At 37.8% G+C, this 22,487-nt stretch overlaps 1 protein-coding gene across 1 annotated transcript in view; it reads left to right on the top strand.

Annotated features, from left to right (window-relative positions):
• The window catches only part of LOC138153285 (palmitoyltransferase ZDHHC11-like), a 176,653-nt gene that overhangs the window by 77,158 nt on the left and 77,008 nt on the right, over window positions 1–22,487 (top strand). Inside the window, 3 exon segments of the mRNA XM_069077424.1 lie at window positions 2,184–2,362; window positions 5,553–5,654; window positions 20,704–20,828. Of these exon segments, the coding sequence (XP_068933525.1) occupies window positions 2,184–2,362; window positions 5,553–5,654; window positions 20,704–20,828 (406 nt within the window).

Here is a 22,487-nt window from a genome sequence, read left to right as displayed (position 1 = left end):
CAAAAAAAAAACAAATAATTTACTATTAATAAAAAAATTTTACCTCTTTTTTTTTTTTTTTTTTATCTCTCTTTCTATAATCCCACTTTTTTTTTGTTTTTTTCTTTTTTTTTTTTTTTTTTTATCACTATTTACCCTCTCCCCCTCTCCCAACCCCCCCCCCCCCCCCCCATAAGGAAAACACAGTCCTTGAAACAAATAAATCTTCATGTTTGTCATATTCAAGAATCCATGTCTCATTCTGTACCTTGGGTCTATCACCCTTCTATCAAGAGTCCTCTGGTGTGATCGTTGGTCATTGCATTGACCACAGCTCTTAAATCTTTCAATATTGTTTTTCTTTATACTATTGGTATTTCTATTATACATTGTTCTCCTGATTCTGGTCACTTCACTCTACATCAGTTCATATAAGCCTTCCAAGGTTTCTCTGAAATCATTCCTTTTGTCATGTCCTATAATGGAATAATATTCTATTATAGTTATATACCATAATTTATTAAGTATCCCTCTATTTATGGGAAACCCTTTTGTTTCCAGCCCTTTGCTACAACAACAAAATCTACTACAAATATTTTAGTACATTTGGATCTTTTTCTTTAATCTCTTTGAGGTATAGGCCTAGTATAAATATAGTTGGGTCAAAGGGTATGTGCCATTCAATGATTTGGGGACATAGATCCAAATTGCTTGCCAGATTGGTTAGATCAACTTAAAGTTCTACCAACAGTGTGCCAGCGTGACTGTCTTCTTGAAGCCTCTCCAACAAATGTCATTTTCCTTTTTTGTCATCTTTACTATTCTGATAGGTGTGAAGTGGAAACTCAAAGATGCTTAAATTTGCATTTCTTAGTAATTTGAAGCATTTTTTTACATGGCTACTTATTCTTTGGATTTCTTCCTTTAAGAATTGCCAATTTATATCCTTTGACTATATTATTCTTACAGGATTTGTCATTAAAAATATATCATTCTTATATATTTGAATTGGTTCTTTATATATCTTAGATATCAGACCTTGTTGCAAAGATTTTTCCCTCCAGTTAACTGATTCTTTTCTGATTTTAGCCACATTGAATTTATTTGTCCAAAACCTTTTCAATTTTATGTTATGAAAATTGTCCGTTTTATCTCCTATGATGCTATCTCTTGTCTGTTCATGAACTTTTCCCCATCCATAGTTGTGAAAAGTAAGTTCTTATTTGCTCCTGTAATTTGTTTTGTATGTGATCTTTTATCATAATGTCATTTATCCATTTAGAACTTATTGTGATACATGGTGGGACATTTTGGTCTGACTCCAAGTTCTGGCAGTTTTCTTATCAGTACTTGTGGAATAGTAAGTTTTTGCCTCAATAGTCACTATCTTTGGGTTTACAGCCACGATGGTACTATGTTTGTTTACTTCTGTGTACCCAATCTTTTCCACTGATCAAGTTAAAAAAATTTTTTAGCTAGTACCAAATAGTTTGATGATTACTACATTGTCATTATAGTTTGAGATTTAGTACAATGGGGCTTACTCCCCGGTTTTTTCTTTATTTCCCACAAGAATATTGACCTTTAGTTCTTCCAGATGAATTTTGTTTTTTCTGGTTCTCTTTGGTAGTTTGATTAGCAAGATACTGAATAAGTACATTAATTTAGACAGAATTATCATGTATATTGGCAAAGGTCACGCATGAGCAATTAGGTATCCACTTAATTAGGTATAATCCTATTTCTGAAAAAAGAGTTTTATAGTTATAGTAAGCTATGACTATTTTGTAGCCTTATGTATTTTGATAGGTGGATTCAAATATTTTATACATTCTCTAATTATTTTGACTGGAATTTCTCTTCTTTCTCCTGTGAGATATAGATAGAGATAGATAGATAGATGATAGATAGATAGATAGATAGATAGATAGATAGATAGATAGATAGATGATAGATAGATAGATAGATAGATAGATAGATAGATAGATGGATGGATGGATGGATGGATACATAGATACATAGATGCACACATTTACACACATATATGTTATATATACATGTTTATATATATATATGTATATGTAGAAGAGAGACTGGTTTGTTTTCGTGTCTTTTTGATATGAATTGCTATCTTTTTAAAAACATTTAATCATACATATAATGAACTCCATCATTCTGTTGTTCCTTAACCTGTGCTCTCTCAGGTGATCTGCATATTATTCGTATTTCACTTTATTGTTCATATTATTGCTGTCACAATTGACCCAGCTGATCCAAATGTACGGCACAAAAAAAACTATGGCAAGCCCATGCCTATCTTGGACAGGACCAAACATAAGCATGTGATTCAGGACCAATACTGCCACTTGTGTGAAGTCACAGTGTAAGTCATTCTGCCACAACATCACTTCCGTTGTCTTCCAGGACAAAAGTCCCAAAGGACGGCATCTTTCTCACCCCACCCAAAACCTCCATCAGAAGTAGAGAGGAAGTTTTCAGCCTTGTAGACTTGATGCCTTGGAAATCTAAAATAAGTTTTACTATATAGACCAGCACATTCCGGGGGATCATGTGAAAGATTGATAAGGCAAAACTGGGCAAAATAAAAAAATCCCAATTGGGACTGGGGGTGAGCAGTACAAGGAGTCAATACCAGATGCAAAAAAAGCCTAGAGATGTCAGAGGCCTTCATTGTGGGTTCCAGTATTCTTGGATTAAATTAAGAGCATTGGTAAAGACAAGTGAGGATCTTTCATTCAGGCCAGGAGTGTACCTTCTCTCCCCGTCTTGTGACAAATAGAAGAGGCTTTTTTTTAGCACCACTGTAGGCCTTAATACCACTCATGAGCTTTTTGTATATACATTAACACCCTAAGGCTCTTGTGTGGCATTCATGGGACAGCACCTGATACACAATCACTAGGGGGGTGACATATAGTGGAAAGATGGCCAGGATCAGAATTAGAAGACAGATTCAAATTCCAACTCTTTCATTTACTACCTGAATGTCCTTGGGCAAGTCACTTAACCTCTCCTGGCCTCAGTTTCTTCATCTGTAAAATGAAGGGTTAAATTAGATGGTCTGTAAAGTCCCTTCTAGTTGTAAACCTATGCTCCTATAGATTACATATTGACCAAATATTGCCTATGGGCCAAACTGCGCCACATGTTTTTGTGAGCCAGTCATAACACCTATTTTTGTATATAGCCCATGAACTAAAAATGATTTTTACATTTTAAAAATAAAGTTTTATTGTAAACATAAAACATTTTTTAATTAAAAATGTAAAAACCATTCTTAGCTCTTAACAGGACAAAAACAGATTGTAAGTTATAATTTGCCTACCCCTGCTATAGATGCTATGTCTGGCAATTAGTTGGTATAGTCATACAGCACTGGACTTAGAGTCAGGTAGACATGAGTTCAGTTCCTGCCTTAGACACTTATTAGTAATTTAATCTCTCTATTTTGGTCTCAGTTTCCTCACCCCTATAAAAGGGGAATATTAATAGCACCTACTTCCCAGGGTTATTATGAGAGTGAACTGATAAAATATATTTAAAGTCCTAAATAAATATAAGTAATGACGATGTCACCTATTCCTATTAATGTATCCTGACCATTTCTACAGAACCCTTGTTATATTTTTAAAAATCTTGATCAACAATTTCCTTTCCTATTGCTGAAAAGGTTAGCTACCCCCTCCTTCTGACAGCTAGTAAAGGTGCCAGAAAGAGCACTGGACTTGGAGTCAGGGGCCCCAGGTGGCCTTGGTCAGGTCAACGTAGCCACTGAGTGTGACTGCCTCCTAGGGCCATAGTCAGGGAAATCCTTTGCTTCCTTATGATAGGTTTTTTTGGTTCTGATTGGAAGCACCATAAAATCAGGCAGTTTGTATCTCAAGTTAGTTGAAAGAACATAATGAACAGTAATGATTTTGGCATGGCAAAATTTTGGCTATATTTATAAAGGAATTGAACACCAGGAAAGGAAGTGAACCAGTCAGGTCACTTGGTTTATATTTTTGCTATAAAGTCTTCCATCAGGTGTCTTTTTTAGTGGTAATTAGTCTTTGCAAATAAAAGTTAATATCTTTAGGTTTGTAAGGTATACTAACCTAGCCTTAATCATTGAATGGGTGTTGCCTTAGTCAAACTGAGACCTGGGAAAGACCTTAGCTTAAAAAGTCTAAGTTCTCCCTGCATCCAGGGCCATCTCCAGTCGTCCTGATCTATATCTTGCTAATGCACCCAGATGGCTCTGGGGGAAAAAGTGAGACTGGTGATTTTGCACAGCCCCCTCATCATTTAAAACCAATTCACTTGCAAGTCATGATATCACCTTCCTCATGTCATGGCCCTCTTCAAGAACAAAGGACAAACAACAGCAAACAACTAAATAGGTAGGGTAAATGTCACCATTTTTATTTTACGGTGAGGACACTGAGGCCCAAATCACTTAATGGACTTTTCCAGGCCAGCCACTTAACTAATCTATGGCTAGTAAGTGTCAGAACTAGGACTAGATGAGACCTGACCTTCAGTTTCTAGATAGTGTGAACTGATATTCAGATAGGCATCATAATATGGCACTGCCTACCTCTGGGTTCATTTCGAGGAGCACACAATGGTATTTTGGTAACATGCTAGGTAAGCAATTCTTCCTCTTCTCCAGCAGAAGATTAGATTAGGTTCATACTGCTCCTCTAACTTGAACACCCTATTAAGGAAAAGAAAAACATGCCAATCAGGTGTGGCAGCACACACCTCTAACCCCTGCTATTGGGGAGGCTGGGGCTAATGCTCCAGAATTCGGAGCTGCAGTAGGACTAAAGCCAATTAGGTGTCATTACAAAGTCTGGCAACAATATGGTAAACCCTGGAAGAAGGCAGGCAGGACAGGCACCAAGTTTACCACCTAAGGAGTGGTAATATGGCTTAGGTCAGAGCTTCCATACCGATCAGCAGTAGAATCAGGCCTTTGATGGGCCACTGGCCTTTCAGCTTGGGAAATAATGGGAGACCCAGCCTAAAAAGAATGTTTTTTAAAAAGGGGCCACTATCTTAACTAAGAGACCTTTAAGGGGCAGCTAGGTGGCACAATGGATAGAGTGCTGGGCCTAGAGTGGGGAAGATTCATCTTCCTGAGTTCAAATTTGGTCTCAGACACTCACTAACTGTATGACCTTGGGCAAGTCACTTAATCCTGTTTGCCTCAGTTTCCTCATCTGTAAAATGAGGTGGCAAAGAAAATAGCAAACTGCCAAGAAAACCCCAAATGGAGTCACAGAAAGTCAGACACAACTGAAACAACAGAACAGAAACTGACCCTTAGCCAGTAGCTGCTCAATAGTCTTTTGTGAACTCCTTGGTCCAGGAGTTTTGTTTTTTTTTTTTTTTTAAATAAAATGAGGGCAGGTGGTGGGGGAAGGGAAGAGAGACATCCTTTGGAAACTTTTTTTCTTTAGCTGTTGATATGAGGTGGTTTTTTTTTATTAGTTATTGCAAGGTATGTGTGCAAGACTATGGTAGAGTCAATCAATAACCCCCCTCTCTCCTTTTCCCTTTACCAGGGGGGTGAAAGCCAAGCACTGCAGTGCCTGTAATAAGTGCATCGCTGACTTTGACCACCACTGCACATGGCTCAACAACTGTGTGGGAAGTAGGAACTACTGGTAAGGGAAGATGGTGCTGCTGGGGTGATGTGTGTGAGTGCCTAGAAGCAGCTGAAGGAATTCCATGCAGGAGGCAGAACCAACTCTAAGCTCTCAGGCCCTGCTGGATTCTGGGCTTTTGTTTTTATAATTTGATTTGGGGTGGAGTTGGGCTGGAGTATATCCCTTAGAGCTCAGTAGTGTCAATTGTCTTTGGATCCTGTGATATTAAAGAAGAAAGTGGATTCACTTGATTCTGTTCTAGGAGATTTACATAAGGAAAGATCTCCCCTTACTTTTTGTGGCTTATGCCTATCCGGACTGAAACAAGAATGAGAAATTTTAGTCCAGCCTTGTATTAATTTACCTATTATATCTACTTCCTCTGGAATGTCTGTTTATCTCTAAACCAAAGGTTTTATATGTGGTTTTATATTGTTTCCAGAATGTCTATTTATCTCTAACTCAAAAGTTTTTAGAATCTTTAGTCAGGAATAGTTAAATTCCTTTGAACAAACATTTATTGAAGTACCTACTATCTATAGGGCCTGAGGGGGAACCAGTCTTTGAAATGGAAACACACATATGCATAGGACATGGGGCAGAGGAGGGCAGTGCTGGCTCCTCTAGGCCTTTCCCTGGGGAGAAGGGCCAAAGGATAATTCATCCAGCTGTTATAATCTGTGTATTTCAGATTGAAGAATTTAAGAGATTGTAAGAAGAAAGGGGATTATCCAGCAATTGAGTCAACTAGCAGTTTTCGGGCTGTGTCTTTGTCTCCACAACACCCAAACAGCTTGATGGGAAACAAACAAACAAAAAAACTCAAATCAAATGAAAGACCTTGAGATATGGTCCAGTTTGCTAAGTGCCAATGGCTTCCTACTAGTAACCAGTCTAGTATGAACAAGAAGCTTACTAAGCTTTTGAGTTTCTACATCAAAAACCAAACTGATGTCAGAGGGGAAAAAATATGATTTTTGATTCTACTGATCCTATAGCTTCTATGCCAGACTTGGTCCTAGAAATTGGCTGGGGAAGGGGAGGGGGGAAGAAAAAAGGGGTCAAGGGAGAAGAAAATTGTCCTCGTTGATTTGTAGGTACATCTCTTCCAAGTTCCATGTAACTGTAATGGTTGACCAAATGTCTCTCAGTGCAGTGCTTCTCAGAAAAATACTAGGGACATTTGACTTTATTTTTGGTAATCAATATACCCTATAGCACAAATGCAAAAAGAAGGTACCATTGAATAATGACATCCAACAGAAGTGGAGCAAGTAAGTGGATTCATAATAATGACACCAGTACTTCAGTACCTAATGTATCCAGCCTATCCTCAGTGTGGCAGCCCCCTTCCTTCCAGATCATAACCCCTCTTTGCCTGAGTTGCCCACCTTTTAAAACTACAATGGCCTAAAAATTATTTACTCTGTCTGGCCTGATGACAAGACTTTCCAAACTTAGCTGGCCTGGTCCTGAAACAACAGACATTTCTGGGCCCATAATCAAAATGATTCAGGCATTTTAAGATTTGCCAGAGTTTGCCTTCCATGGTCATAGCTTTCAAGAACCAAGGGTTGTAAAGTGCATTATAGATATCTCTAGAATCTTTGGAAGAAAAAGGAATTTCTAGAGATCTAGTCCACTGAAGGAAACAAACAGAACTAGGGAAATATAAACTTGATTTTGCATCAGAATTTTAAGAACTAAAATAGGTCTTTGATCATGTTGGTCAACCTCCTTACTTTATAAGATGAGAAAAGGAAGATTTTCTGTCCAAAAAGTTAAGTGGCTTGCCTAAGATCATACAATTTACAATAGAGCCAAGCAAGGGTAGAATCCAATGTTCCTCACTCCTGATAGTACTTTCAAAGACATTTTCTAAAGTCTCTGGTTGCTACATACTTTGTTTAGGAAATATCTGATAGAATTCATTCATTGGTATATATTTAGTGTGTACCTACTTTGTGGAAGGCACTTAACTAGTCACTGTTAGGAATGAAAATATTAGACAAATCCATAATCCCTGATCTTAAAGGGCATACCCAGTAGTATAATCTGTAAAACCTACATAAATGACTATAGGGACTAGACCTGTCCTGTCATTGTTACAGAGAATTCCCAAAGGAGGAAACTCTCTACCAAGGAAGGTTGACACCTTTGCTGCAACTTAATAGTCTCAGAGTTACCGCTTTTCCACAGTCAAAATCCAATATATGTCAAAGGTGGAATTTGACCCTAGGCTTTCCTGGCTCTGAGACCAGCAGAATGTGATGTTTCATAAGCAAAAGCATGAGCACAAGTGCCTTGGGTACAGAAAAGAAAATGAATGAAACAATTTTGTTGTAGTAATTATTCCACAATAATATTTCAATGGGTAATAAAGCAAAGTGAGTTTGAAATTTTCAAATGAGAAAGGAAAGAGTTTTACAGATATAATATTTCTCAAAAGAAGCTGATTCAGGAGCATTGTACATGTTATTAAAAGGCCTCTGGTTCTAGAAATCCATATACCGTAGAGTGAAAGAAAGGTGGAGAGAAGTCCTTGAGGGGAGGGACCATATCTTATCTCTGTATTTGTTCCACCACTACAATTCACCGTACATAGCAGATGTCAATAGCTCTTTGCTGAATGAACGATAAAGGAAAAAGGAAAAGAAATGGTCTATTGTTGTTGGAGTTTACTTTAGGCTTTAGTCCAATTAGTCCAATCAGATGAAGACTATGGAATAAAGTTTGTCAATATGTATCACATAACTGCCCTAGGAGCAAGGTCTTTTTTTATAAGACATTAAGGACACTGATATCTCCTCTAATTCTAATTCTGCTAGAACTGTAGCATCTGACAAATTCTCAATTTGTCTTCTTGAATATTTTATCTCTCAGAAGGTAGAGAGGCAATAAAGAGAACTGTTTAATGTGACCAATAAATGAAAACTAGCTATGGATGCAAAAAAATCAAACCTAGGAAAAATTGATCATGTCATCTTGGATGCTATAAAATCAAGGAAAGGAAATACAGACTCATCATATATCCAATTAAATTCATTAAAAAATTGCATGTTTATTACATGCAAGACATTCTGCCAAGTCCTTTGGATGATACAAAGATATGGTCCTGAACCTCAAGATGTTTCTTCTTAAGTGACATAAAAAAAGACAAGCACACAAATAAAGTACCAAACAGAGTATATTAAAAAAAAAATGCACAAATAAAACCATCTAAGGGGTTAAAAAAGGGAAAGATTATGTCTAGTTATGTGGTATAAGAGAAGGCTTTATGGAAGATAATAGTTTTGGAGTGGGACCTTAAAAGATGAGTAGAATTTGAATCAACAAAAATCCAGGAATGGGGCATTCTAGAGTCAAGGAACTACCTATGGTAGTTGTAAAGATTAAAAAACATGATGAGTTCCGCTTTGGCTAGACTGTCAAGTGTGTGTAAGGGAATATTTGGAGATAGAAATAAAAAAAATTTAGGTTGGAACCTGATTTAAGGTCCTAATTGCCAAAATAAGGATTTTTTTTTGAGAGGAGAGATGATAGGATTGGAATTCATCATTAGAAAGATTAATCAGGTAGATGTGTTTAGGATGGATTGGAAAGTGAAATGTTAGAACTGGATGAGATTAGTTAGGAGGCTTTAGCAATAGCTGAGAACTGGACCTTGAGTCAGCAAGACCTGGATTCAAATCAAGCCTCAAGTACTTACTAGCTTTGTGGCCCTGGGCAAATCATGTGACCTATGTTTGCCTCAGTTTACTCATCTGCAAAATGTAAATAATAATGGCACCTACCTCCCAGAGTTCTCATGAAGCCCAGTTTGAGTTAACAATTGTGAAGCACTTTAAAAAGTTTAAAATGTTATATAAATGTCTAAAGAAGAAGTAATGATGACTAGGATTTAGTCCTAATTTAGACTAAAATTTAGTCTAATTTAGTCCTAAAATTTAGACTAATTTAGTCCTAATTTAGACTAAAATTAGGATGGTGATAGTGGGTGTCAAAAGTGAAATTGGATGTGAAAAATATTATGAAGTTTGATGAGGTGGATGTGTGGAGGGCAAAGGGGAGGAAAGAGAAAAAATAACTCAAGCATGGGCAACTAGTGGAAATATCAACATCAATAAGGAAATTAGGAATCTGAGACAGTTTGGGTTAAAAGAAGACACATTCAATTTGGGGTATTTTGAGCTTGAGGCAGTAGTACAATGTCCAAGGGACAAACAGCAAGGTTACAGAAATACTGGTCTGTAGCTCAGTAAAGAGATTGAAGACAAAGACAAAGATTTGGGAGTCACTTACATAAAGGTCGTAACTGAAGCAATGAGAAGATTTGAAATCACTAAATGAAAGAACATAGAAAAGAGAAGTGAACCAAGGATGGAACCTTTGGAAACAGCAGAATTTGAGAGGATGACGGGGAAAATGAGAAGACAAGAGTGTTGGCTATCAGAAAGGTAGAAATCATGGGAATGCAATATGACTCCCCAAGGAGGGGAGAAGCATTTTGTAGTGCTGACTAAAGTCATTACTGTTATTATCATTAGTGACTATTAAATACTTAAGGCAGATCAAGGTAAATGAAGACTGGGTGAAGACCACCATATTTGGTGAGGCTGTCTTTCAGCAACAGACTTATAGAAAGAATAGTTGATCTACCTTTAATGTCTTCATTATACACTGTCTCCTCAGTTCTTTGCATTTGGCCCTCTGTCCCTAATACATGAATGTAAGGTCAAATGACCTTGGGGCATAGTATCTTGAAACAGTGGCAGGGTAAGTCAGCACATAGTAGGGACTTACTGTTTATTGACTGACAAGTTATTTGCAAGATTACGCCGTGTTTATAAATAGGAGGAAAAAAGCCAATGAAGTGAGAGCTTGAAGAGACTATTAATAACTGACATTTCTAGAGCACTTTAAAGTTTGCAAAGCACTATTTATAGAAATCATTTGAGGTTTATAGCAATCCTCTAAGGTTCATATTCTCAAATGGATCTGTGAACTCACCTGTTACAGACCCTCCAACTGGAGAGATTTCTGTATTTTTTTGGTTCAGAATAGTAAATTTGTTGGTGCAGAGAACTCCATGGTGAGGAAACTCCCTATATCAGTATAGATTAGCATTAATATTTACATTATGCAATTTATAGTCTTAAAGAGGGGCGTGGAACACTTAGAAATTAAATGACTTATCCAAGGTCACACAGCAAGTGTCCATGGTGTAATTCTAAACTAAATCCTTCCGACCCTGAGCTAGACTCTATCTCATGCTGCTGCTTGAGGTAGATAGATACCTTACCTTATTTTACCCATCTAAGGACAATGAGGTACAAGGTGGATTTGCCCATTGTCAAATGTTGTTGATATCAAAGGTAAGATTCAAATTGAGATCTTCCATTCTGCGTTAGATTAAATTATAATATTTAGAACTAGTAACAAGAGTTATTATTGTTGTAGGTCATTGGGTTGTGACCTTAAATCCCATTTACCTCCTATCCTCACACAAAAACTTACCCCCTGACTTTGTGGCAAAGCAAAGAGAAGCATATAGTGTTGTTCACTCAAGCTTTAGTATGGCTCAGCATTTCATTCTTTCCTTCTCTTTCTTCATCATTCTTCAGCAACATGTCTTTGTAGTTACTATCACAGACGAGACATTTAGGAGCAAATTATGTACAAACTCATATGAGAGAGAACTTTGATCCCAGTTTTTCTAAAGGTTTCTATGGGACCATGCATCTTACAACTGTGTCATAGCATTTTTGGTGAAAATTTGATTTTATAAATTTTCATCTCAAGTTTCAGATTACATATTCTATCCACTACACCATTCTGTCTTTCATGCAGGAGAGGAAAGGGATAGAAGTAAGGGTACTAAGGGTAGAATTAAGTTAGAAAGATCAGCCTTGAAAATGAAAAGAGCCACAGATTTAACTGAAAAGATAGGTATAATGATGTAACTAGAGATCTTAGAATGGAATATAGCTTAAATATAGGAGATTCTTTAAAAATGAAATTCTAACTGCACAAAGGCATGTTGTCTCAAAGAAGATTTAAAAAAAAGAGAGAACAAAGTATTCAAAGAAACCAGTATGGTTGTTTGGAATCCTCTTTGATGAGTTCATGTTTAAAAATGATCATTTATAAAAGTTGGAAGGGGGGGGGTGCATCACTGAGTACAAATGCAAGAGTTTCATTGATCTCTAATAATCACCAAGGAATCAAAAACCCAGAATGAACCAGATCTCTGAAAATCCTAAGTAGAAGAGATTTTTGTTGCATTTCTTTAAAAACTCTGTTTGAAGGAAGACGCACAAGGAAGGGACAAGCTCACAGCTTTGGCAAGAGAGAATGAAAGCAGCACTACTTAACTTAAATTTTATTACCATCTCCTCCAGCAAAGATAGTGGCATGGAACCTGGATAGGAAAGCAAAATGTAAAGAGATAGAGCTTAAGGCAGATGAGAAGATTAAAAAAGACAATTAATTTTAATAAGGTTTATAGGCTCAAATGAATTCTATATTGGGAAATTAAAGGAACTTGTAGATATGTTCTTAGAGCCATTGGTGATAATCTTGAAGATATCATGGGAAATGGAAGAAATAGCCACATCCTAGAGATAGGAAAATGAATATATATTTGGTTTTTTTTTGGAGGGGGGGGTAGGGCAATTGGGGTTAAGTGACTTGCCCAAGGTCACATGACTAGTTTTGTGTTAAGAGTCTGAGGCTGTATTTGAACTCAGGTCCTCCTGATTCCTGGGTCGGTGCTCTATTCACTGCACCACCTAGCTGCCCAAAAATTTATATATTTTTTTAATGTGAGAAAGGTTGGGTTCTAGAAATTATTTGCCAGTGTGATGCCAATTCCCAGCAAAATTTTGAGATGATTTATTAAACTAATGGTTTTTGAGCATTTGTCAAATTATATCATAATTTCTAGGAGCCAGCATAGGTTTATTAGAACAAGTAATTCCAAATTAATTTCTTTTTTAATTGGTTAGACCTGAGAGTAATATACATAAAATGTAATGTGAATTCAACAATGCATTTGATAGCATCTTCTATAATATATTGAAGGATAAGGTAGTGAGGTTTGGGTTGGATGATATCACAATTAGTTATAATCAAAGCTAGTTAAGAAAGAAAACATACTCTAAGATTGTTGATTAATGTTAATCTGAAGTGAATGCTCTAATGAAGTGCCATGGGGCCCTATCTTGGGTTGTATCCCTTTCGGTATTTTTATGAATGATCTGAAAGGTCTCATATCATATATATGTATATATGTATATATACATATACATATATATACACACATAATTTTGTTAAATCTTTAAGAATATGAGTCATTCCCCAACTGATAAATTGTCAAAGGATATGAAGAGACAGTTTTCTGATGAAGATATCAAAACAATGCTTAGTCATATGATAAAAATACTCTAAATCATTATTGATTAGAGAAAATACAAATTAAAACAACCTTAAAATATTATTTTGCACTTATCAGATTGGCTAGAATCCCAAGATGACTAGGGATAAAGAAAAAGAACCCATGTGTTCTAAAATATTTATAGCAGCTCTCTTTGTGATGGCAAAGAACTGGAAATTGCAGAGATGCCCAACAATGGAGAAATGGTTAAACAAATTGTGGTAGATGGCTGTGATGTATACTACTGTGCAATTAGAAATGATGAGCTTGATGGTTTTAGAAAACCATGGATAGACTTGCACAAAATAATGAAAGAAGAATGTATGTTGATCAGATTTGCCAACAGGGTTAAAGAATTTTATAGATGGCAGAATCTGGATTCAAAATTATCTTAAAAGGTTGGAAATCTAGGGGGAAAGTAACAAATAAAACTTAACAAAGATAAATGTAAATTCTTATATTTAGCTTCAACAGATGACTATAATTACAGACTAGATCAAGGATGCTAAATTCAGTTCTGGTAACCACATTTTAAGAGGGACATTGACAAATTATACTCTATCAAGAGAAGCATTGGTAGGGTGATGTGTGGTCTGAAAAATTACATCATAAAGAAAAGGCTTGGTTGAGCTGAGCTTATGAAAGAGAAGATATGGTGTAAGGTTGGGATTAGAAAAGGTAAGAGGAGGAGGTGAGAGAATACAAGCTGGCTGTTTTCCAATATTTAGAGAACTATGCTATAAAAAAAGTAAATTTGTTTTGTGTTGTTCCAGAGTATAAAACTAAAACAATTGGTTGGAAGTTACATGGAGACAAATTTCTGCTCAACATTAAAAAAATTACTAATAAAAGAAATAAGTGTTTGCTGAATTGAATCAAATTAAATGAGAGCTATTCAACAATGGAATGGAATCCCTTCACTGTATATCAAGGACGATATTTAAAAAAAGTCCTACAATGAATTGAAAACTAGACAAGATGGATGCTAAAATCCTTTCCAACTCTTAGATTCTGTGGCTCTAGGATCACAACTAATATGAATGAAGATGGCGATAATATGGAAAAATATGAACTTGGTGATAATATAGTTAGGAGGATTCCAAACTATTTGAATGACTAAAACAAAAGATGCTAATTAATGAGTTGAAGTGAATTTGTAGGAAGTCTTTGAAGGAAGTACTCAAAGAGTACCATACCCCAGGAATATTCATTATCTCTATCAATGACGTAGAGAAACACCTAGATAACATGGCTATCAAATTGTCAGATGACCCAATCTGAGAGTAAAAGCTAACATATCAGATTACAGAATCAGGATCCCAAAAGATCTCAATAAGCTGGAATGATGAGCCTTAAAGTACTACTGTTGGGTTAAAAAAAAAAGTCAGCCTCATCATTCCAAGAAAGAAAAGGTATATCTAGACAGAAGTTTGTGTGAGAAAGAAAAAAAGATCTGGGGGAGGGAGTTATAGACTATAAGTTCAAAATGGCAACATGATGGCCAAAAAATTAATATTTTAGGCTGCATTAACACTGGTCAGTTACCTCAATATGTCTAAAAACGAACAATTTGCTCTTCTTGTGGATGAGGCAGAAAACTGTGGATTAGATAATAGCACAACCCAATGACTTAAAAACTTATTCAATGGGCAAACTTCAGGAGTAGCTATTGGTGAATCTATGTCTATTCGGAAGTCTCCAGGAAAGTGCCCCAGGGATCTGGATTGGGTCCTATGCTCTTTAATACTTTTATGAAAAAGTTGAACAAAGAGACAGGGAGTATCTTTATCAAATATGTAGTTGAAACAAATTTGGGAGCAACATCTAACACATTGGACAACAGAAGCAAGATCTAAAAGCATCTTGACAGGCCAGCACATCTGAATCAAATCAGATGAAATTAAATATGGATAAATGTAAAGTCTTGTTCTGGGTTCAGGAAATTGACTTCATAAATACAAGATGTGAAAGGAATGTTTAGATTATCTGAAAAAAGGGCTGGGGTTGCAAGTTCTATATAAGTTAAAGTAAGTCAATGGTGTGATATTGTAACCAAAGAAGATAATACCATCTTGGGCTATACATTAAGGGAAGTATGGCTGCCAGGAATCAGGAGGAGATAGTCCCACTATGCTCTTACTTGATCAAACCATGTCTGGGCTATTGAGTTCAATTTTGAGCTAGTTAGGCAGCTTCATGCTACAATGGATAGAGTGCTGGACCTGGAGTCAGGAAGCCTTGAGTTCACATCCAGTCTCAGATACCTATTAGCTGTGTAGCCCTGGGAAAGTCATTTAATCTCTCTCTGCCTCAGTTTTCCCATCTGTAAAATGGGGATACTAATAACCTATTTCCTAAGGTTGTTGTAAGAGTCAAATGAAATAAAGTGTATAAAGTGCTTCGCAAACCTTAAGGTGCTATATAAATGTAGCTATTGTCATCAGCACCATGGTTTATGAAGGACACTGATAAGCAGGAAATCATCTAAGCAAAGACAACCAAAATGGTGAGAAGCTTCAAGTCTGTGACATATAAAAACTGATTGAAGGAATTAGGGATAGAGTGAGCCTGGGGAAGAGAAATTCAAGGGGATATATGAGAGCTGTTTTCAAATACTTGAAAGGCTGTCATGTGGAAGAGGGTAGAATTAGAAGCAATGTGCAGAAGTTGCACTGAGGCAAATTTAGGCTTGATATAAGGCTTAAACTTCCTAATAATTAGAATGATCCAAAAGTTAGGGACTTCCTCAGTAGATGAATTAACGAGTTATTTTTGAAATGTCTCTCAACTCTGAAATTCTGAGATCAGCCCTTCAGAGAATGTTCAGTTGATATTGAAGAGAGATGAAAATAAAAAGGGAGATGGAATTCTAGATGTTAACAGAAAGACGTTATGGTTTAGGAAAAATAAAGAAAAAATAAAAAGAAATGAGGTTTTTTAATCTAAAGGAGTCTTCAGCCATTATGATAATTATTCTACCTGAAATAGTTCATGATTTTTTAAAAGTCTCTACTGAGAACAAAATAGGAATTGCAGGAATAACAGGGGTTATGTAGGGACACACACTTCCTTCATGTAAGGGTGTGATATTGGCTATTGCAGAAATAGGTTGGATTTGCACTGGAAGCTGGTTATTTCATCCTAGGTATTATGACTGCATTTCTGGTAGCTGTTATCTGGTAATAGTGGTGCCAATCAGGGAAACATAAGCCTCTGATTTTCAGCCAGCTACCCTTAGGTGTAGATAACTGAGAAGTAAGAGATTAATTCAGATGATGCAGGCACTTGATTTGCACTGGTTAGATTACATCTGGAATATTGTGTCAAGTTCTGGGTACCCTACTTTAAGAAGGACAAGGGCATTGAAAAAACTAAATTTCACCCAGAAGAGAGCAATTAAAATAGTAAGGAATCTGGATGCCATGTTATTTTAGGATTGACTAGTTCAGTGGGAAGAATTGTTGATTTGGAATTATAAAACCTTAGATCTAATCCCAGCAAGGTGGCGCAGTAGATAGAGGACTGGTCTTGGAATCAGAAAGATTCATCTTCATGAGTTCAAATTTGACCTCAGACACTTTCTAGCTATGTAACCTGGGTAACTCAATTAACCCTGTTTGCCTCAGTTTCCTTACCTGTAAAATGAGCTAGAGAAGGAAATGCCAAGTCACTACAATATCTTTGCCAAGAAAACCCCAAATGGGGTCATGAAAAGAGTCAGATGTGACTGAAAACAACTGAATAAATACAACAAAAACAACAACAAAAAGATTTTTTTGTGGTCTTGGTCAAGTTCAATTTCTCTGGCCCTTATTTCTTTATTTGTAAAATGAGGGGGATTGACTAGATGTTCTCTAAATTCTCTTCCATGTTTAAAGCCTATAAATTTGAAGGATTCACCTGGAGAAGAGTTAGAGGGCACACATTTGCCATCTTTAAATACTTAAAGGGCTATGATATGGAAGGAGCTATTGGGGCGGGGGGGGGGCAGGCACGAGAACCTGGAGGATCAGGAGAGACTTCACATAAGAAGTGGTACTTGAGCTGAATTTTGAAGGAAACTAGGGATGCTAAGAGGTAAAGGTGAGGCTTCCCAACCAATGGAGCTGTCCTAAAATGGAACAGTTGCCTCGTGAAGTACTGAGCTACCTAGCACTGTACATACAAACAAGCAGAGACTGGGTGATATTATAGATTACTGCACTGAGTAGCAAGTTGGAGTAGGTGACCCCAAAAGTCCTTCTCAACTCTCAGGTCTTGTGATTCAATGAGACTTTGCTCAGTGCAGACTGTAATCAACCTATATTACATCTGGAGCTGTCCCCCCAAACTACCATTCTAGAAACCCTTTGATGAAAGGAAAGGAGGCTAATTTGAAGTGACTTGTTTTTAGTAAACCCATGATAAAGCCTAGTAATTTCTGCTTTTCTTCCTAAGTGTTTGCAAACTCTTCTGTTTAATAACCCACTGTAACATTTTGTTGGGGTTCAATATCATGGTTATTGGAGTGGGGTCATATTTTTCTCATTTTTAAAAGTCTGGAAAATATGAGCTCATTTCCAGCATGTTGTTCAGTCATTTTTCAGTCATATCTGACTCTTTGTGAACTCATTTGGGGTTTTCTTGGTGGAGATACTGGAGTGGTTTACCATTTCCTTCTCCAGCTCATTTTACAGATGAGGAAACTAAGATAATCAGGGCTAAGTGACTTGCCCAGGGTCACACAGCTAATGAGTGTCTGAGGCCACATTTGAATTTAGGAAGATGAGTCTTCCTGACTCCAGACCCAGCACTCTATCCATTGCACCACCTAGCTACCCCATTTCCAGCATCTCAACTTTTACATTCTCTCTCTCTGGGCACCTACTGAGTCTGGGTACCTCGCCTCCTTTTTGACATTATCTGCATCCCACAGCTTGCTGATTTTTCCTTTTCATGTCTTGGGTCACATGAGCTGATTCCAGGCTTACTGTTTTCTTCGTTTAAATATCATAGAATCACTGACTTGGGACAGAACCTCAGAGGGCATCTAGTCTAACCCTAAGCAAATCACAAACCCCTGCTACTACAGCCTGAAAGGTACTCATCCATTTCTGGTTTGAAGACCTTCAGAGATGGAACACTGCTTCTGGAGCCCACTAATTACATCTGGGGAGTACTCTAATTGTTAGAGTGCCTTATATTGAGCCAAAATCTGCTTCCTTTTACTTTTTCATCTATTGGTCTTAATTCTGTCTTCCTGAATGAGGTAGAATATGCCTAACCCCTCTATTACATAAAAACCCTTCAATTTAAGACAGCTGTTATGCCCTCATCCTCCCTCCCCTTAAGTCTTCTTTCCTTTAAGCTAAAAATGTCTAGTTTCTTTGACCAGTCTTCATTTGATAGTATGTTTAGTGACACATGGGAGGATATATGGATTAAATTTGCAGCATTCACTGTAATTAAACACTTGTAGTTACCATAGATTACCATAAGATGGAGTTTATATGTTTTCTTGTGTTTTACCCAAGTGAGCAGCCCAGGCCTCCTGAGAAGCCAAATTCCCCCATGGCATTTGAAGGAGTGGATTAAAGTATGTAATTTCCCCCAAACCCTGTCTGCTCAGAGCCATTAATTTCTGACCTTTCAGGGATAGGTAATAATTCATGGTCAGGGATTTTTATTGCTTTACAGCAAACTGGTGAGTTTGAAAAAAGATGAGGCAAAATAGTTCAAGCATCAGGAGCTACTCCTCAGGCAGGCATAGGACACATTTTTTTTTTCCAACAATGTCAACCATCCTGCCAATCCCTGCCACCCCTACAGTGATTCTAAATTTGGTGAACAAAGAGCAGGTGCTCCTTAGAGAGGAGAGGTTTCCATCAGGGCCAATGGTTTCACATGGGCTCCTCAAGTAAGATCCTTTAGAGAACTTCCTGCTCCTCCAATGCATGAAGTCACTGCCTGGGAAGGCAGTTTGGTGTAATGGATGGGCTTGGAGTTAGGGAAATCTAAAGGTCAAATTCCTCCTCAGACACCTCTAAGAGCCTCAATTTCCTTATCTGTAGCACCTCCTTCAGCAGGTTGTATGCAAAGTACTTTGAAAACTTCCCTATGAGCTATCTTTCTACTTTGATTCTCTACAGATTCCCCCTCCCCAACACACAGCTTTCATCCCTATGACTTCTAGAACTTCATTCTCAAAGGTCAAAGTACCCCCTTCCTTCCCAATTACCGGTAGCTCCACTCAGAGGCATCACTCTCTTGAGTCTCTCTGAGCATTTGATACTTTGGACCACTGACTCATTATTAAATCTCTTCTCCTTGAGCTTTTCTTGAATTCTCGCATCCTCTCCCTTTACTGCTCTCACCCTTGTCTGGCTTTTGTTCCTCCCCCAATCACGACCATGGGTCCTCCACCCTCAGCTCTGCTCTTATCTCTTATTTCCAGAAACCTGGTCTTCTGCACACTAAGCTTTTGCTTCAGCTTTCTGCTCCTCCTGTCTTGGCATCCAGCCCCTTTAAAGGACACCTTGGGATTTTATTTTATTGGCTGCTAAATCCCAAAGAACATGGAGAGAAGTAGGTGGCATCTCCCTGTGACCTCACTTTCCAATCAGGATCTGGTTACCACAGAGACTAAGTTACTAGCATATGGTGCTTCTATTCTTTCTCCTGATACTCCTCCAGGCTTCCCACCCTCTGCCTAAAAAAAAAGAAAAATGCTGCTTGATATGGAAAGGATTTATTTAACTAAGCTCATCATTTTGTAACATCTACCTACTTCTAGAAAGGTTTTTTTTTCCTTTTTCCCCAATCCAAAAGTTCTTAAAAGGGATTAGCCTTTTCCTATTGATCATTTTATGCCTTTATTTTTATGAGTGTTTCCTCACAAAGGACAGTATACCACTGGATGGGATTATTGTGAATGTCCATGAAAACTTCCCCTCTTTAGGATGTATATTGCCTTCCCAGAGCTGAGAGAGCTGAGATGCTTCCTGTTTGGAGATAGCAGTTTTTGAGCTCTCTTTCAACTATCTGATTCTCCTTCCTATTGATAGAGGAAGCCATTCTGGAAACAAAACTTCCTTCCGTCTAGCTTTAGATAGACCATAAACACAGAGTAACGTGCCCACTGTTTCCAAAAGACATTTATTTAGTGTGTATGAAAACAAAGGTCTCTTAGATGGAACCACTCTGTGGCTACCATGTCAGTCCCATGTGATAAAGCTAACTATGGCTAGCATGAAACCTACTATGTATTGTCTATAAGATTATACTATAGATTCCTAGAGAACTGGGAAGGAAAAGGCCAAGTGGGGCCCATAGAGGGACAGAGCTCAAAACCAGGAAACTGGCCATTGGGCTTGAAAATGAACCTTTTAAAATGCAACTGGTGTGGAATGAATGTGTTGGAACATGGTGAAGGCATGCCCACTTTTTACAGCCTTGAGCTGACAGAAATGGGTTTCTTATCGACCTTTGGAGCTAGGGGGAAATACAATGGGTGTTAATTTTTCTGTGCCCTTGCCCTGACCTTTAAGGTATTGAGCATTGTCTGTCAAGTGCTACTTGTATTTATGTTTACCCACAGGACAAAGTTTGGCTTGTTTAGGAGTTTTTGTTTGTCATTTTTCTTCCCTCCCTCAGGTATTTCTTTACTAGTGTGGCCTCCGCTGTGCTTGGTAGCATTCTCCTTATTATTTTACTACTATACGTCTTCATACAGTACTTTGTGAATCCAGAGGAACTCCGCACAGACCTCCAGTTTGAAAGTATGTATTTAATGCTCTTTTAGAATTGCATTTCAACAGGGTGATTCCATGTTATGTTTTTAATGCTTTGGCTATTATATCTGTAAACTTTCCAGTTTACTTTCCAGTAAACTTTCGCAGGTAAGAAGAGGGGATTGGTGTACATCACTAGTTGGTTGGCCTACTTCCTTCTTCCTGCAGTGGGAGGGAGGTTCTTGGGTATTTATCTGTAACACAAGCACAGCCTAGGCTGATAGGTAACTTACCATTTTCTGAAAGGTTTGGTTGCAATATGATTCACAATAGAATCCTGGTTATTGCAGGTAGGGGGTTTGCTGTAGTCTTGCCCTGGAGGTGTTATGTTGTCTGTAAGAATTAGGCCCATCTAAGTCGAGTATGATCCAAATGGGGAAATCTTGAAAGGGAGTATGTCCCAGGGCCAGGATGTACTGGCTACTTCAGGTCTACAATATACACACCAAGAACTACATAAGCCCATATTGGGATTTTACTGTACATAGCTCATCTCTGAGCAGTCCCAGAAGCTCCCACCACTTAGGCAGCAATTTTATTTATTTGTCAGAGGCTACTCATGAAGACCTACCGTGTTTCCTTGATAATAAGACACTGTCTTATTATTTTTTTTTTGGAAAGAAAAACACCAGAGGGCTTATTTTCAGAGGAGGGCTTATGTTGTCCTGCTTCAGCTCTCCTCCGCGGCACTGCTCTCAATGGCGCCAGCAAGCAAATCACTGGGGAAGAACAGGATGACGCGCTCACTGCTGCAGCTCTGATTGGATGCAGCTCGGAGTGCGGCGTGCGTTTCACCGGGGGGGGGAGGCGATGCATACAGAGGGTACCGTAATGTAGCGTGTAGTGCAGGGGAATCACCTTCACTACAGTAGCAATCTCAATAGGGCTTATTTTCGGGGGAGGGCTTATTTTAGAGGAATCTTACAAAGTAAGGGGAGGGCTTATTTTCGGGATAGGTCTTATTATCGGGGAAACATGGTAGGAAGGACTTGAGAACTCTTACTGCACACACATGTGCATACATACATACAACTCACACACACACATACAGACACACACTTCCTTATTCTACTAGAACTTTATCACAAGATACTTCTGTGTAATACAGAATGAGAGACCCAACTTGGACCTTATCTATCCAAAGGATTCATTACCAAAATTAAAAACTATAACATCACCAAGATACAGATTTCCAAGGACAGAATTCTTTCAAGGACATTTATCTCCAGTGATGACAAGGTTGTGGAAAATTCAGCTGAAAATAGGATTTTCCCCTGCCTCCTCTAAGTCAGCTGCAGCCCTACCAGGGCAGAGAAAGGGAAGAGAATGAGCATTTTAATAGTACCTGTTATGGGTAACGTGCTGTACCCAGCACTTCCGCAAATATTATCTCATTTGATCCTCTAACATCCAAGATTCACAATACAGATCATCTTACAAAATCTAGCACCCCATGACTTTGAGGTCAGGGACCTCTTATCTGGTAACCTTCATGCTGACACCAAACCTTTTAGGAAATGGAATGCCACCTATCAGCCTAAGCTGTGCTTTTGTCACAGATAAAGTTTCAATAAAGGCAAATACCATCAGCAGGAAGGAATAATTAGCAAATTAATTAATTGGTATCCTCTTTAAATTTCCAGCCTT

The sequence above is a fragment of the Petaurus breviceps genome, unplaced genomic scaffold (assembly GCF_028583685.1).
Source record: "Petaurus breviceps papuanus isolate PSGF00001 unplaced genomic scaffold, PetGlider_PUasm1.0 151, whole genome shotgun sequence".
NCBI classification, from domain to species: Eukaryota; Metazoa; Chordata; class Mammalia; order Diprotodontia; family Petauridae; genus Petaurus; species Petaurus breviceps.
The sequence above is the reverse complement of the archived record's forward strand: the minus strand, read 5'-3'. Positions and strand labels throughout refer to the sequence as shown.